Genomic DNA, 15165 nt, shown 5'->3' on the forward strand with positions numbered 1-15165 from the left:
GCCAACACTTCAGCAACTGATAATACTATACAGCACACACTTCTCTATCCCATTATTGTCCGAGAGATCATGGTCAATTCCACGACATAAGTGCAGTCCTGACGCAGCCAAAAGTTGGTACTCATTCTTTGCAAATTAGTCAGATTAGACGAGTTATTTTTCTGTTTGCAATAAGTGGATTAGTATTACCCCGGTGACCATCCCAGGAGGGAGTGTTCGTACAATTAGTCGAATTAAACGACTAATTTCTATCTTTTCGCCTGTTCTTGACGTCTGCTCTTAGCGCAGGAGCAAAAAAGTCAGTTGATATAAGAAAAAAAAAGTTACCTATTGAGTCTAAGTATGATATCGACAAAGATATTTCTCCTGTGGTAAAACTTGCCGCTCCCAAACAAATTAAACAGCAAGTCGTTTAGTGTGATTGCGACCTTTCGTTCCTTGCAAGAATTGGGTGACTACTGCACAAAGTCATCGAGATTACCCGTACCAACTGCTGCAAGGCACCTGAATTTTACCATATCATGTACTTCTCAGAGGGAGCCACAAGAACAAATAACCTGACACAAGAAAAAACAAAATCACGAGTCAACGTCGACGAGAAAATAAAAATGGTGGTCGATCTAGCTTTGACCAAGTTAACGAACAGAGTCGTCAGCATGGATGTGTACTCCTGATTCCTGAGCGAGCAAAGTTCTCTGCAGGCATCCATGAGACCTTGACCATGGGGTAGAGCGTACTACTGCAGGATTCGTGTTCGTGCCAACATTTCACTATTTCCTCGGCCAAGCTACTCTATACACTCCATAACGCTTCTCCTTGGTGACTATAATCGCAGGGGAGTCGCCAGCTTTGTCAGAGTCATTGATCTAATTTTCTCTTTCCGCCGGTCCGTCTGCTCTTTATCGCAGGAGCAGAAAAGTCGGTTGTTTTCTTTAGAAAGATTGCCACTTGAGTCTCCAGCTATAGCACGGGCCATCGACAAGGATATTTCTTGTGGAAAAGATGGCTTCTTCGAAACAACCGGCACGTCGTGCAGAGTGACAACCACCATTCTTCCTTTGCAAGCTCGAATTCCAGACTGACTCCTGCACAAAATAATCGATCACCAGCTGACTTTGTGCACCTGGATCATTAACATATCATCAGCTTCCAGGAGCAACAAGATTCATGCAGGTGAGAGAAGCAAGAAATGAAGATCAGAATTGTGTTAAGGGGAAAGAAACAGTTGTCTAGCTTTTGACCAAGTTAGTAATGAACAAAGTCGTCAGCATGGATGTGTCTCGAGTGACCACAATCCTCGGCGGGATCGTCTCTGCGGTTGTATTTGCAGGCAGAAGTTGTTCCTGCTGTGTCACTGCACGTGCTGTTTGGCTTAACTTCAGTCTACGTGTTTTCATCATAATTGTATATAGTTGTAAGCTGAAGTCAGGGCAGAGGACATGTTCTTGTCCTGGAGTTCATAGGACAGAATATGCTCCAAACAATTACCAAATAAACCAGCTAGATGTGGCACCAGAACCACTTGCATGGTTTTTCAATCTGACCATCTTCATTATATTATATTTATATAAGCGATCCTCAGACTCTGGCCATGGGCCCCGAGCAGGTGAATTCCAGGATCAAAAGCTTGGTTAGGGTAGGTGGCGATTAGACATTTCCTGCAAAGTGCTCATGCCTGTTCAGCATGTAACGGAAGCATAGATGTCAGCTAACAGAAAAGGAGATACATTTTTCTTCTCTGCAGAGATAAACCAAATGACCGTGATGGTGACCGCAGAGAGGCATCGCTTTGTATCGCCAGCAACTTGCAATTCGGAGCATTCAGATTCTCTAATGCACTTGATACATCAAGTGGGCCTCCAAGCATCTAATCAGTTCAGGATCAGAAAAGTTTGCCTGCATAATTGGTGGGCCTCATAGATTGAACCAAGAAGAAGAAGCAATCAGCAGGACATAGCCGGGAACATATTAGATGGGCCTTAATGACTGGGTTTAAGCAAAGCGGCATGGGCTGAATTTTTATGGGCCTAAAAGGTCGAACTGTTTGTGTTTGAGTGTGGGCCGCCGAGAGTTACCTGATGGATTACCAACCAATTTGTAATACGGACTATGGTAGTCTGAGTTTCGTCCCTCACGTGCAAAATCAGGTATCGACCGTCCCTCAACTTTAAAATCCGTTTATTTTTTATCCCTCGACTGTTTTGAGAGCGGTTTCGCATGACGTGGCACCAGGTCCCACATGTCGGGGCTAGGTTGCTTTCTTCATCCCTCTCTTCCTCCTTCCCCTCTTCGCACTTCACCCCACCTACCTCTGACCACCGGCCGCTATGTACCGGAGCCGCTCCCTCACCTTCACGCGCCGCCAGTGTAACATCCCGCATATTCTCTTTCGCCCCCAAACATTAAAACTTTTCTTTACAAACAAACCTTACATAAATATAACAGCACATGTGTTGCACATGGTTACTTTAGTAATCCTTCCTAAGTTTAGATCTAAAACTTACATCAAACCCCACCTATAACTCCTAGGAACCCCACCTATAACTCCTAGGAACAATATCTCATGAGTTAATATTCAAATGCAATTTGAATATTAATTCTCAACTCAAATCCCCATAGGATCCTCATTCAGCTCCAACCACACTCAAACCCCGTTAAATTCCAAAACCCTTCCAAAAGTCACATCTCTATGGACAACCCAACCCTATACCTTAAATTCACTTCAAATTTTAAAACTATTTCAAATTTGGATCTAAAACCACACTCAAACAAATAAAAAGACCTCAAACCCTATCAACGGGCCGCCAAACTTCATTCTCGGCCCACCCTTACTTCTGACCCAACCTTCCTCCACCTCCATCTCCCACCTCTAGCCCAGCTCACCCTTGCACCCCGTTGCTTCGGCCCGCGAACACCAGCCTAGCTACCCCCCAGCCCAACCCGCCTGCCTCGGCCCAGCTCGGCCTAACCCACCCATCTGCCCAGCGCCGTCGTGCTCTCCCGCTCCACTGCACGCGCCTCCCCCTCCCGCGCCGTGCTTCCCCCCTATCTGCCTTGGCTCCCAAGCTATCCTCCCCCAATCGCCATCTATTCCCTCCGCCGCTCCACTATTTCCCGCCGCTCCACTGTTCCCGGTAGCCTTGCACCGCTGCGCCAAAGCGCTTCTCTCCCTTCCCCTTCCTTCACGGCCACGGCAAGCCGCCCCATCCTTATCCCATCGGCGATGTGACCGCTCCTCCTGCTCTACCTGCGAGTATAAAACGGACAGTGCCACCCTCTTCCCGGCCACACACCGAGCTCCAGGAGCTCAAGCTTCGGCCTTCTTGTGGCCGCACCCTTCTCATCTCCCCCTCGCCTCTCCAACCCCTAGAATGGGTCATCCATCTTCTCCTCTCCCTGCTGGTACCCTCGGCTTGCCTCCTAAGGGACCAGAACCTACTTCCCCAAAGCTCCAGCCACCTTCTTGCTTCCTCCCATGGCGTGTCGGCCTGAGGAGGAAGAAGACCGAGGGTACCATCTACCCCCGGCACTGCTCCGTCCCCCTCCCTCTCTTATTTGCCAGGTAGGTCCCACCAGGGGTGATGGCGTCACCCTCCTCCCCGTCACACACACCCCATGGCTGGATCCACGGTGCGCCCAGTCCACGCGCATAGTAGCCGCGCCCTCATCCCCACCCCTACGTCAACCACTTCAAAAATGCTACGTGCACCCGATAAGTGCACACAACCTTTCACATAGAGCCCTTCTACTTATCCAAAAAAATTTCCAAAATTCACAAAAAATACTACATAATATCCTAAGCTTGTCCATGCCTTTCTTTTCCATTTTTAATCTCATATGAGCCCTATTCTATCTTTTTACTAAGATCTTAGAGCCCCAACCTTTTTAGAAAATATGTCGCACCGCCTCCACCTGTCGCCATGCCTTATCCCCTAGGTGCCGGGCTGAGTCGAAGTCGAGTGCGTTGTGCGTCCTCTAGCCACTTTAAGTGCATCGTTAACAGTATCCAGCCAGTTGTTCCTCACTACCCTACTATCGCCGCTAACCCCTATTGCTGCCGCGCATCCATCAGAACATGTCAGAGCTCCACCCGCCATAGGGCAGGGCCTCGGGATAAAGCCGAGCTCATTATGCAAGTTTCATAGCCCCGAAGTACATCCACATCACATAGCCCCAACATCATACCTAGAATCTACTCCAAAACCCAGCCGTTATGCTGCCCGATCCAAATCTCATATATCAAGCAAAACTAGATGTTATAATGTCCAACCAAAACCTCAAATATCATCCAAATCCTAGCTGAAATGTCGCCCAATTCAAACCACATATATCGACTCCATCTAGCCATTATGCCGCCCAACTGAAAACCTCAAATATCATCCAAATCCAAGCTAAAATGCTGCCCCATTCAAACCACATATATCGACCCCATCTAGCCATTATGTTGTCCAACTGAAAACCCCAAATATCGTCCAAACCTAGCCATTATGCCACCCGTCTAAATCCTAGGAAATCCATTCTTATATTATTAAAATTCTCTTAGAAATTCAACAAATTTATCCATTAATTATTTCTAAATAATTAATAAAATATTCATCCTTTATCTGGGGATTATCCTTAGAAATCTGATGATTCCCAAAATGTCCATGAACCATCCTTTTCCATCTTCTCTAGTCGTACATTAATTGCTAGAAATTGATTGTTAGAGTTGTTCATTTATTTGCATGCTTGTCTGAGCCGAGGATACATTGACCGGAAGATAAGGATCCAGAAGATGAGAAGCCAAAGGCCTGGCCATCCAGAAGACGCGTAGATACGCTAGCCTGACCAGGCTCTGACAAGAAGCCGAAGATCCAGAAGACGAGAAGTCAAGACCCTGGTCAACCTAGGAAACATCAATGAAGGCAAGTCCTAGCATCCACCCCTTGATCATATTTTTATCCTATGTTATATAGATGATAAAATATACCAAGATAATAATTGGATCTGCATGATTTCAAAAAATCATGGGGACAACCCCTCTATTTCCTCCCTTGCCTTCACTTGAAGCCGATTCTAGCTAAAAATCCTATTAATGACCCCAGTCACGACTAGATCGATGATCAAGTGTCATTTAGAAATACAATTCCTTAGGAATATCACAATTATAATTTTGCTATGAAAATCCTAGAAGATGTGAGGTTTATAATAAAATCTACCAACTAAAGAGTTAGAAACCATTAAAGACAGGAAAAGGGAGTAAGGGAGCAGCCTCGGTAGAGGATTCTGTCCCAAAAGCTTACTCCGGTCACATAAGGACCGACTTGCGGGAAGTCTTTCTAGTTATACGTGCAACCATACGTCCTAAAAAGGTACAACCTTCGGGAGTGCCTAACCATGTGAGGCCTTGATTCACACCCCACCAGCGGAACCTAGTAAACCATCCTAAGGGGCCACGGTGGGTAATAGGTAGGCTGGAGCAGGACCTTTGCAGAGTCCCAGGTCCGGTCGGCACGGGTCATAGGTTGAGGTCCAAAGGACCTGGTGGTATTGTATGCTACGTTATGATGCATTTGTTTTTTCTGGGATAGTATTCCTGTGTGGACGTAGTACGGCCCCTATTTAGACCCCAGTCGTACATGTGGATGGAGTTAGGGAATGTTGTCTGGAAATAGACGCCAGTGGGTACGGGTCTCCTAGGTCAGTACCACCTGAAGTTGAGGTATGGGTTGATCGCACGTATGAGTAAAGTGCACATCTATGTACAGAATATAATCTATCTGGATAGCCGAGGCTTACAGTTATGAACCCACATAGTCAAATCTCCCATCGATTAAAATCACAACTTGAGTGTGGTAAGATGGGGCCGCGGCCCTAAGAGGGATAATTTAGAATGAGGCATAAGTCGGCCCAGAAGGACCCTGATGTTCTCTGATGCTCCTTAAAACTTGGGAACTAGCAGGGAAGGTAAGATTCCCCCCTCTAGGGCCAACAACATAAAAAGAATATAGTTTCTTCCTCTCCTTTTCCAAAACTCACCTCACCTGGCATGAAATAGGTTTATTAATAAAAACAAACCTTATATCCTTTTCCTTGATTATCCCCAGCATTTAATATAATTTCAACACTAGGATTTGTTGAGTACCATTCATAAGTGTACTCATGCTTGCTTTCATTTATACAGGATTAGAACTTATCTGGTGCCCTAACTTCATTCTGCTTGTGGAATGGGTAACCGCACCGCTCTCCGCCACTTAAGGGTAAAACCCTATTTTCTATAATCTTATGTGTCTTTTATTGCTTTGACACTAATATGTAGTGAGAAGTGTATCAGCTACTGATCCAGGGATTGATATAGGTAATCAGTAGGTTTTCCGGAAGGAAGATGCTACAGTCGGCGCCGCTAACTCCTTTGGGCGGGCGCCACGACGGGAGCCTACAAGATCTACCACCACCCGGAGGGGGCGGCCCGCCACTAACAACGCCTCGCTCGCCTCGCATATGCGCTGGCCTCCTCGTGAACGCCACTGCCGCCATCGCATCCGGCCTCGCGGCCTTCCTCCGACTCCAACATAGTTCCCCGGACCCTGAAGCAGATCTCCAAGCTCCCCGCCTCACCCAAGGCATCGGCCTTCGCGTCCTCGCTTTCCTGGCCCTCGTCGCAGGCGTGCTCCGCGGCTACCACAGCCCTACACTGGGCTCCGGTGAGTCCCTCAAAACCGGCGTGGCGCTATTGAATCGCGTGCTGAATAAGGTCCTCTCCCCCGACGGGTCGCACCACGCGGAGGTGCCAGAGAGCGATCCACATCTGGGTTGAGGTCTTCACGGGATCCGCGGCTAGATGAAGAGAGAAGGGAAGTAGGAAGAGAGGGGAGGAAGAAAGCCACATGGCATATGTGACCTAGCGTCATGTCTTGCGAAAACCACTCTCTAAATAGCCGAGAGATAAAAATAAATGGATTTTAAAGTTAAGGGATAGCCGATACCGATTTTGCACGTGAGGGATGAAACTGCGGCGCGATAGATGAGGGACCTCAAAAGAACTTTTTTCCTTTGTAATACCATGCGCTTATCATAGAGTGGGCTAAATGCAGCAAGAGGCTAAGCGTTACCTGATGGATTACCATTTTATCTCCTCGGAGAAACCTTAGCGTTCTCAATCGCAGAGAGGGTCGCTCACTACTCATCACAAGAAGTAAAGATGAGACTATCCTATCAAATATTTATAGTACATGCAGATGATATGGGTACCGAGCTCGAACCTCCAAACTGGACACTGAACGCCGACATGAACGAACACCTTCAGGCAGAGGCTTCAGCACTGCAGCACAGCGCGGCACAGGAAAACTGTAGCCGGGTCATCAGCGGCGTGCACGGGAATAGAATCCTGACAAACCCATCCACTGCAACGCACCCCCTGCTACAAAACCCCATCGCCATCGATTCACCCTACGTCAAGAAAGCAAATCTACCTTCGCCAATCGCCATACCTCCTCTGAAAAGGCTCTGCGCCCGCCATTAGCTTTTCACTTTCACCAGCCTTCCCAGGCACAGCCGCACCCGCACAGCTCGTCTTCCCCTTCTTCCTCCTCTTCCTCAAGATGCCCTCAGTCTCAGCCTTTTCAGGCTCCCGCCCTGCAAGTCACTTTGTTATGCTGCGCACATGGGGAGTTCAGAGAGATGGTAGACAGCAGCAATGTGGCTAACAAAAATGGCCAGAAAACTTTCATCGAGAGCGGCACGGGATCGGGAACAAGAAACAAGAACAATGCAGCACGGCACAGTTGATCGATCCACAGGGAAAGGTTCCACCTTCCAACTTCCAATCCGTGGCCTGTCAAGGCCGGACTAGCATTATCCAAGTTTACAGTTACAGCGGTAACAGCGGAGCCAGTGCAGCTGCCGCTGCCCTTCACATGCCAAGTTCACAGGAATCACGACACAGCAGAGACACATGGACCCCCCCCCCCCCCCCCCCCCCCCCCCCCCCCCCTCGCTGATGAGTGATGAGGATAGCAGGTATGTTTCCGTCGCCTTGTACACCGCTGCTGCGCTCTTGTGTGGATCAAGATCAATCCGAAGGGAGCAAGCTTATTGGAGACTCGTGCATTATTTGGAATCCAGCTTCAGGCGTCTGCCTCATTGAAAACTTGCAATCAGCTATAGTACTGTCCAAAAGGAATCCCATGATTGGTGCATGCCTGGCCCCACATTGCCAGTGGCAGCCAAAGAAATGTTGTGTCCTATACTCCTATACAAAAGATTCTAGATTCTCCCAAGGCAATTACAATGCGATAACTACAGGTCAGAGGGGAATTCCTCAAAACGAGAGCCCTCCTTTCCTTTGTCTGATTGTTCTAACGGTCTCTTGCCATCGGAGTACTCGTAAGCTAGGTTCATACAGATACAGTGTGCTTACTAGTCTAGGTACTATTTGCTGACGAAGTGTGCCGAGCCCACTTTCGCCTCGAGGACTGTGGGCTCGAGACAGTCTTTCTCCCACGCCATGGATTTGTGCGTCAAACAATCATTTGTGATCTGTTCCAGGTTAGGATTGATTGTAACTGTGCAATTCATGAGTATCATTAGCTGTTCATTAGATAAACAGAACTGGTGCACTGGAAGACCCTGCTTCCTTCTCTATAACTGAGACAAATGGGTCGTGCACTGACAGAAAATCTTGCTAATTACTCCAAGACTGATATTTCTGCAGATTCATGGGTTCGATGTAGTAGTTGTAGTACGATGCAGCCATCGGATGTTAACGAACACCGTTTACCGGTCTCCATGTTTTGGCCTTTATTCAACGCCATACCTCTTTATCCTGCAAGAGACAATAGCGGGACCAGAACACAGGACAAGACAAAAACATCAGTTGGGAATAAACTCTATGCTAATCATAATTTGTTTGACCAACCAAAGATGGCTACAGAACTACTACTAGAATACAAATGAAAATATACAGATATGTGATTTTTAAGGAGAGTTTGAGATTTGGACTCATGACCTTATTAGCCGAACTAATCAGACATGTGAATGGATGGACCATTCACTCGGTCTGTGACTGCGACACATCATCAAGCTGCTTCTTAAGTGCCAATGCAGATGCCGGCCAAGGCCAAGCACCATGGCCACCAGATTGGACCACAGTGTGTTAAGGCTACCAGTAGTGTTTGAAGCCAATAAATGGCCTGAGGCCACAGTACACGAAATCAAATAGACGAACATCAATTCAATGAGCTCGACTAGGCTTCGTAGTTCGTACCAGTACGAGTACAGATCTCATTCAATCACAAGTTAATCTCCAGAGAAGCAGCAGATCGCTCGCGTGTCCATTTTTTGCTGGCAATACACGGCGAAATAGCGAATCCAAGGGGCTGATAGTTATCAGCTGGCTGTTTTTCCCTCAGCCAGGACAACGGTGCAAAACAGGCGCCCCAGCCAGGCTCCGCGCGTACGAGGAAATTCCTCGTTTCCCCCGGGCCTGGCTCGCGCCAGCACACTTCCTGTGCGGGATGAGAGAGCAGCGGTGCGAGATAATAGTGAGCTGATCATTTTTCCTACAGAGCCAGGCTACCTGTGAACCAGCAACCAATCAGCTGCGGATGTACCAACAGAACCTGGCCGACCGGAGCCTGGTTTGCTGGCTAGGCTGGTTCAGCAAACCAATCAGGCCCCAAACGCATGACTGCATGAGCCTTGGCCAGTCGTCACAAAAATCCCAGTGAGGTCATTGGCAGCAGCACCCATTATAACCAACTACGTACGATGCCCACGGGAGAAAAACTTTGGTCAAATTTTGCAGACGCCGTAGCGGCTAGAGGACAGAAGTATATTCAATTCCATAGTCACTGGCAGCGTCCAAAACCGGGTCGCGTGACCCAGGATATGAGAGGATAGGGCGAGGCGCCGGGCGCGTGAGCGCATGATGACATGAGATGGCCAGATGGCCGGTGGAAAGGCCAAGACCGGAGCACTAAAAATTTGAGCGGGGGCACGGGCACGGGCACTCGGGCAGCAACCACGCTGGCACAGAAAGATGTGGCGGGGCAGCACAGGCACAGCAGCAGCCTCCCCGTCCCGCCCCATCCCTCCGTGTGCTGTAATGGAGGTGAGCGAGTGGGGGGACTGGTGCTTGCGTGCAGGGGTAGGGTTCCAGTCTCCAGCCTAGGGACCTCTGTTTGACCACCATAGTTTATACACCAACCAAAAGGAATAACAATAGTTTGGGAGCCTTGGAGAGTGGAGTGTTAAAGGTACACACATCTCTAGGAAAGAGGTTAACTTTCTTAACTCTGTTGTTATGCTAGTATGATGCTACTGTGCAGAAAGGATAATCTTGAGTACAGGGAAAAAGCTTATGTGATTTACTGGTAAAGGCCGAGTCTGTAAAGAGGATGAGGTTGTTGGTACGAGTACGACCCCTAGTTCAATTGCACATGTATGAGTTTCTAGGGCAGTACTTGTAGCCAGCTTTGCGTGGGCTCATGTGACGAGACATTTGCATTTGTAATGAGGGAAAAAAGTAAAAGCTTTTTTTTGTGTGTGAATTAATTTCTCATGGCTAGAGAAAGTGAGACACTGACTTGTGGACTCCTGTCTAGTGGTCTAGTAGCTCTGAAAGGACTAAAAAACACGAGACGTGACATGGCCTTGTTTAGATCTCAGCTATCCCAGTCCTGCTGCTCTGGACCGAGACTGGTGTAGTGGTGTTCTCCCTCCTCCCTCTTCACTTCTTCTGTTCTCCTCACTCTCTCCCTTGCTCGCTGTCCACTCGCACCCACCCCAGCAAGGAAGAATGGAGTACGAGAGGATTCATCAGAAGGCACAGGTATGAGCTCTACGCAAAGCCAGTGCTGCATTTGATCTGAGCTACTTGCTGGCCACTCAATTTGCTTTGTAGTTCACCAAGTGAATGCAGCTTTTATCCCTTCGTTTTCCTGATTGCATTTCCATTTGCTTTCTTGGGGGACTTTGTTTTATTGCAATAGATGTGAACTCTTGCCTTGTTGCCAGTTTCACGTTCTTTTCTTCACTTATTATTTGGAAGGTTGGACATAATCATGCCCGTTTTTGCTGCTTTGTACTCTGTACTAATGTTCTGTTTCATTTCAGCTAATCTCCTGGAGTTCCATTGATACTCCTTTAAGAAAAAATTGAGAACAAAGTGGACGAACCATGAACTGAAGCGCATGAACCGATAATGGCTTAGTAGAATGTTAGTACCAGTTTCTGGAGTTTCCGGTCAGTCTGCTTTCTAAATGGAGGTTCAGACCACAGTTCGATGAATTCCAGTTCGATAGGGCCAAAAGAATCTTTTTTCCCATGTAGTGCCGACTAAGCTAGAATGCTTAGTCTGAAGAATTTGGTGCCGTTACAATACATCTAGTAGTTTGCAAAGTGTTTGTGATGATTTCACTAATTTGCAGCAGTTGATTTTTGGCATCTTGTTCCGGGCTGAGATATAGGAGTACCCTTCCACTAAATCTCAGCTGTGTACACATCTAGTTTTAAAACGATTTTTTTTTTTTGGGTGGAAACGAAGCTGTGGTTCATATCTAGTTCTGCAGAGTGCTACATTATCCTTTGGCTGACTCCCACTGTAGCATATTTTCCAAGGTTTTAGTTTTGCGAGTGTGTAGTGCAAAAGTGACCACCTTGATTGCATTATTATCAGTTAGGGGGAAAGACTTACTTTTTTTTGAACGAATAGGGGGAAAGACTTACAGCCTTGAGGTTCCTGCAGGCTGGTGCCCTTTCTCCAACAAAGCTAAGGATGAAGATTATGGGAGCCCACAATCGAGTGAGAGTTATCACCAGCAACTCATCATCGCGAACATCACCTGCAAAAAACATTGAGGCGTCACAAGCGCAGAACAGGCTGCTAGTCTGTGATGTTCTTGAAGAAGGTACAGACAAATTGCTTATTTATTTGTTTATTTACCCTTTTTCCTGGCTAAAGTCAATAACACATCCTTACATCCTTCTTGTTTTGCAAACAGTTTCAGACAACTCAGATGGCACCAAACGTGCTTCAGCAATTAACAAAGCTGAAGCCGTAGAAAAGGATTCAGCATTGGATGTTAATAAGGTTCAGAGCACTTCCAAGAGTTCAGTTCCCCAACCAGCAACAAGCAACGCGAGCATGATACATCCAGTGAGACCTGTGGAAGAAGACAGTACTGAATGTGATAGTGGGCTTGACAATGCTAGTACTAGTAGCTTTGAGTTCCATGGAGGTGAGAAGACGTCGACACAGAATCCAGGAGTGGGGTATTTCTCTAGACAGGCTTCCTCGAAGTGGAATGATGCTGAGAAATGGATTGTGAACCGGCAGAATGTTAATCAGAACATCCCCAAGGGCACATCACAGAATCAGACCGTCCACCAGATGAATTCTGCTGCAGCCAGGGGCGTCATTGTGCCCAAAATTTCTGGTCGCCCTGTGCAGAAAATGAAGAGAGTGAATCCAACTCTGTCTGCTCCGCGCAGCATATTAGAGAGGTTATCTTTTGCTTCGTATCAGCCAAAGCTGGTTAGGCATGCAGATGTCTGTCCAGTTAGTAGTTCTAGTGCTACCCCGGAGTATCACAAGGCAACTGATACTGGTTCATCAATAGAAGTGAAGCCCTGCAATGACCCGAAAGGTAACTTTCTAAGAAATGCACGTAATTGTAACATGAAGAAGTATAGAATATTGAAGCTAAATGTTATCTGTTTTCAAAACTTATTTAAACTTGTGAATTGTTATGTGCAGCTATTCCAACAGTTCAGTCAGTGTCCCTGAGAGATGTTGGCACAGAAATGACTCCAATACCTAGTCAGGAACCGTCAAGGACTGGAACTCCACTCGGGTCAATGACACCAACTAGAAGCCCTAATTGTTCAATACCATCAACTCCTGTAGGAGGGAGGTCAGTAGCATCACCTGGAGAAGAAAACACAGATGATGGGCCCTATTTCAACAGAAAAGGTGTCACACATGGAAATGAATTGTCAGATACTGAAATGAGGCTCAAGACAAGGCAAGAAATTGCCGCTCTTGGTATACAGCTAGGAAAGATGAACATTGCTACATGGGCCAGCAAAGAAGAGCTAGAACTAGTCTCTGCAGCACCGAGCATTGCTGATTTGGAGCGGATGAAGAAGGAATATGCTGCCCGTGCTGCATCATATGAGGAGGCGGAAAATACTAAACATACAGCAAGGTATTATTCTCTGAATATTTGATCATTCTTGTTGGTTTCATCCATTGACTTATCAAATAGAACCAAAAAAAACTCTTAAATATCAGTATTGTTCATCTCATCATGTAATGGAGATTGTATTCCTCAGATTCAAAAAGGAAGAGGTGAAGATTGAGGCTTGGGAAAGTCGTCAAAGAGCAAAAATTGAATCCGAAATGAGAAAAATAGAGGTGCATTTCCACTTTGCATGTTTATCCCCAGTGCACCTGGCTTCTTTTCGAAATGAAGCAGGGCTGGCTTTCTTTGCATTCAATTCTTACTAAAAGTTTGAATGCATTAATCTTGCATATCTAGTAATTTGCTAGTAACACTGAAAATCACTTTATGGCAGGAACATGCTGAGAGAATGAGAAGTGAGGCAATGGCGAAGATGGCTGAAAAGTTAGAGATGACACACCGCATTGCTGAAGTGAAACGAGCTTCAGCCAATGCCAAAATGAACCAGCAAGCAGCAATAGCAGTTCAGAAGGCCGAGAAGATCCGCCAAACAGGAAGAGTTCCAAGGTCAAATATCCTATGCTGCAGTGGCTGCTTCTGTGAACCTTAGTAGATATTCAACAAATAGTATGTTGAATGTAGTGGTGGAAATATAAGCTCCACCCTCTAAATCAGCATTCCTTGATTTTAGTATGAAAATGGGAATGTCTGATTAGGTATTCAGATGCAAACACATTCTCGTTTGTCATGTAAATTATCCCAATGTTTTTTTAAAAAAATCTTGGCCAGTGTAAAAAGCACCAAGTTAATTGTTGGTCGATGAAGAAGAAGTTCTCAATCCGTAGAAAACAGAGATGATCAGCTGTTATTGACCACATTTACAGGGTTCAACCACAATGGTTAGGTTGTGTCAGTAAATGCCTTCAATGACTAGTTAATAAGTTACTTTTCCTCTTTCCTCTCATTAGTTGACTAAGTGAGAGCTAGCTGATGTGATGATCCTGGCTGCAGGTCATGACATGCCTCAGGGCTAGTCATGACCCCATATCCTAAGGGGCTCAGTCGGGCTATTCAAGCGGTTAATTGCTCGCTAAAAAGCATTGTATCACAGCAGAGAATACATGGTGGCCTACAAAGGTATAGGTTTAATTCCTTTCTTCTCCATTAAGCTATTTCTGGACTGTTCGATCTCCGAATGCATTATAAAATTCCTAAAATGCATCAAACAGCGCATTGAGCAGTAAATCTCAAAGTAAGAAATGAGATGGAAGGACCAACAATCAAAAAATGACGAGGGAAGTGCAATGAAAGCTTTTGTAAAGTTTGTAAACGGGCTCAGTTTCAGTGACGAACATGTCTGTACCTTCACAGTTCAGAAAAGAGTAGTAGCCACTTGCCAGCAATGAGTTGATGCAAAGTTGCCACTTGCCAGCAATGAGTTGATGCAAAGTTGTAACTCCACGGTTCAGAACAGATTAGCCATCAATCAGAGCAAAGTTGACATTTCCATTTTGTAATTTCTTCCAGTACTGCAAAAGCAACTGAAATAAATCAACATGATTTCTTCCAAGCAATTGAATCATTTGTTTTTATCAAGGTGATCAAAATAAGCTACATTACGCCTCAATCTCATCAATCTAAAAAGGAGCAAAGCTTTTTGTGCAACCTTTTAGCATTTTAGTAAGCCCATATTGACAACCTCCTGTACATGGTTTTCTGTGCATCTAACACATATTAGTACTCCTTCCGTTCCAAATTATAAATCATTCCAACTTTCTTGGAGAGTCAAACTATTTTATGTTTGATGAAATTTATAGAGAGGGTCAAAAGGTTTATGGCACCGAATAGATATACTATGAAAAATTATTTAATGAAGAAACTAATGGTACTTATTTGGTATCATGAATGTTAGTACTTTGTTGTATAAATTTGATCAAACTTGAGATGTTTTGACTCTCCAGGAAAAGTTGGAATGACTTATAATTTGGAACGGAGGGAGTAG

At 45.9% G+C, this 15165-nt stretch overlaps 1 protein-coding gene and 1 long non-coding RNA gene across 4 annotated transcripts; one reads left to right on the top strand and one right to left on the bottom strand.

Annotated features, from left to right (window-relative positions):
* Positions 1-8498: 8498 nt before the first annotated feature.
* LOC117865551 (uncharacterized) lies at positions 8499-11827 on the bottom strand. Its single transcript, XR_004642559.2, has 2 exons — positions 11707-11827; positions 8499-8803 (listed from the first exon to the last, which is right to left on the bottom strand). It is a non-coding gene; the product is annotated as an uncharacterized lncRNA (long non-coding RNA).
* LOC117865550 (uncharacterized) lies at positions 10297-14001 on the top strand. 3 transcript variants are annotated; one of them, XM_034749771.2, is made up of 7 exons: positions 10297-10810; positions 11095-11223; positions 11726-11888; positions 11982-12626; positions 12737-13187; positions 13315-13396; positions 13558-14001. In XM_034749771.2, exons 3-7 carry the CDS (start codon positions 11756-11758, stop codon positions 13771-13773), a joined length of 1527 nt encoding a protein of 508 aa, XP_034605662.1. In that variant the 5' UTR covers positions 10297-10810; positions 11095-11223; positions 11726-11755; the 3' UTR covers positions 13774-14001. The 3 variants fall into 3 exon arrangements, with proteins under 3 accessions (XP_034605662.1, XP_034605663.1, XP_034605661.1); XM_034749772.2 differs by having other exon boundaries at positions 11095-11197; XM_034749770.2 differs by lacking the exon at positions 11095-11223 and having other exon boundaries at positions 10308-10810.
* The last annotated feature ends 1164 nt before the right edge of the window (positions 14002-15165 follow it).

The sequence above is a fragment of the Setaria viridis genome, chromosome 7 (genome assembly GCF_005286985.2).
Source record: "Setaria viridis chromosome 7, Setaria_viridis_v4.0, whole genome shotgun sequence".
NCBI classification, from domain to species: domain Eukaryota; kingdom Viridiplantae; phylum Streptophyta; class Magnoliopsida; order Poales; family Poaceae; genus Setaria; species Setaria viridis.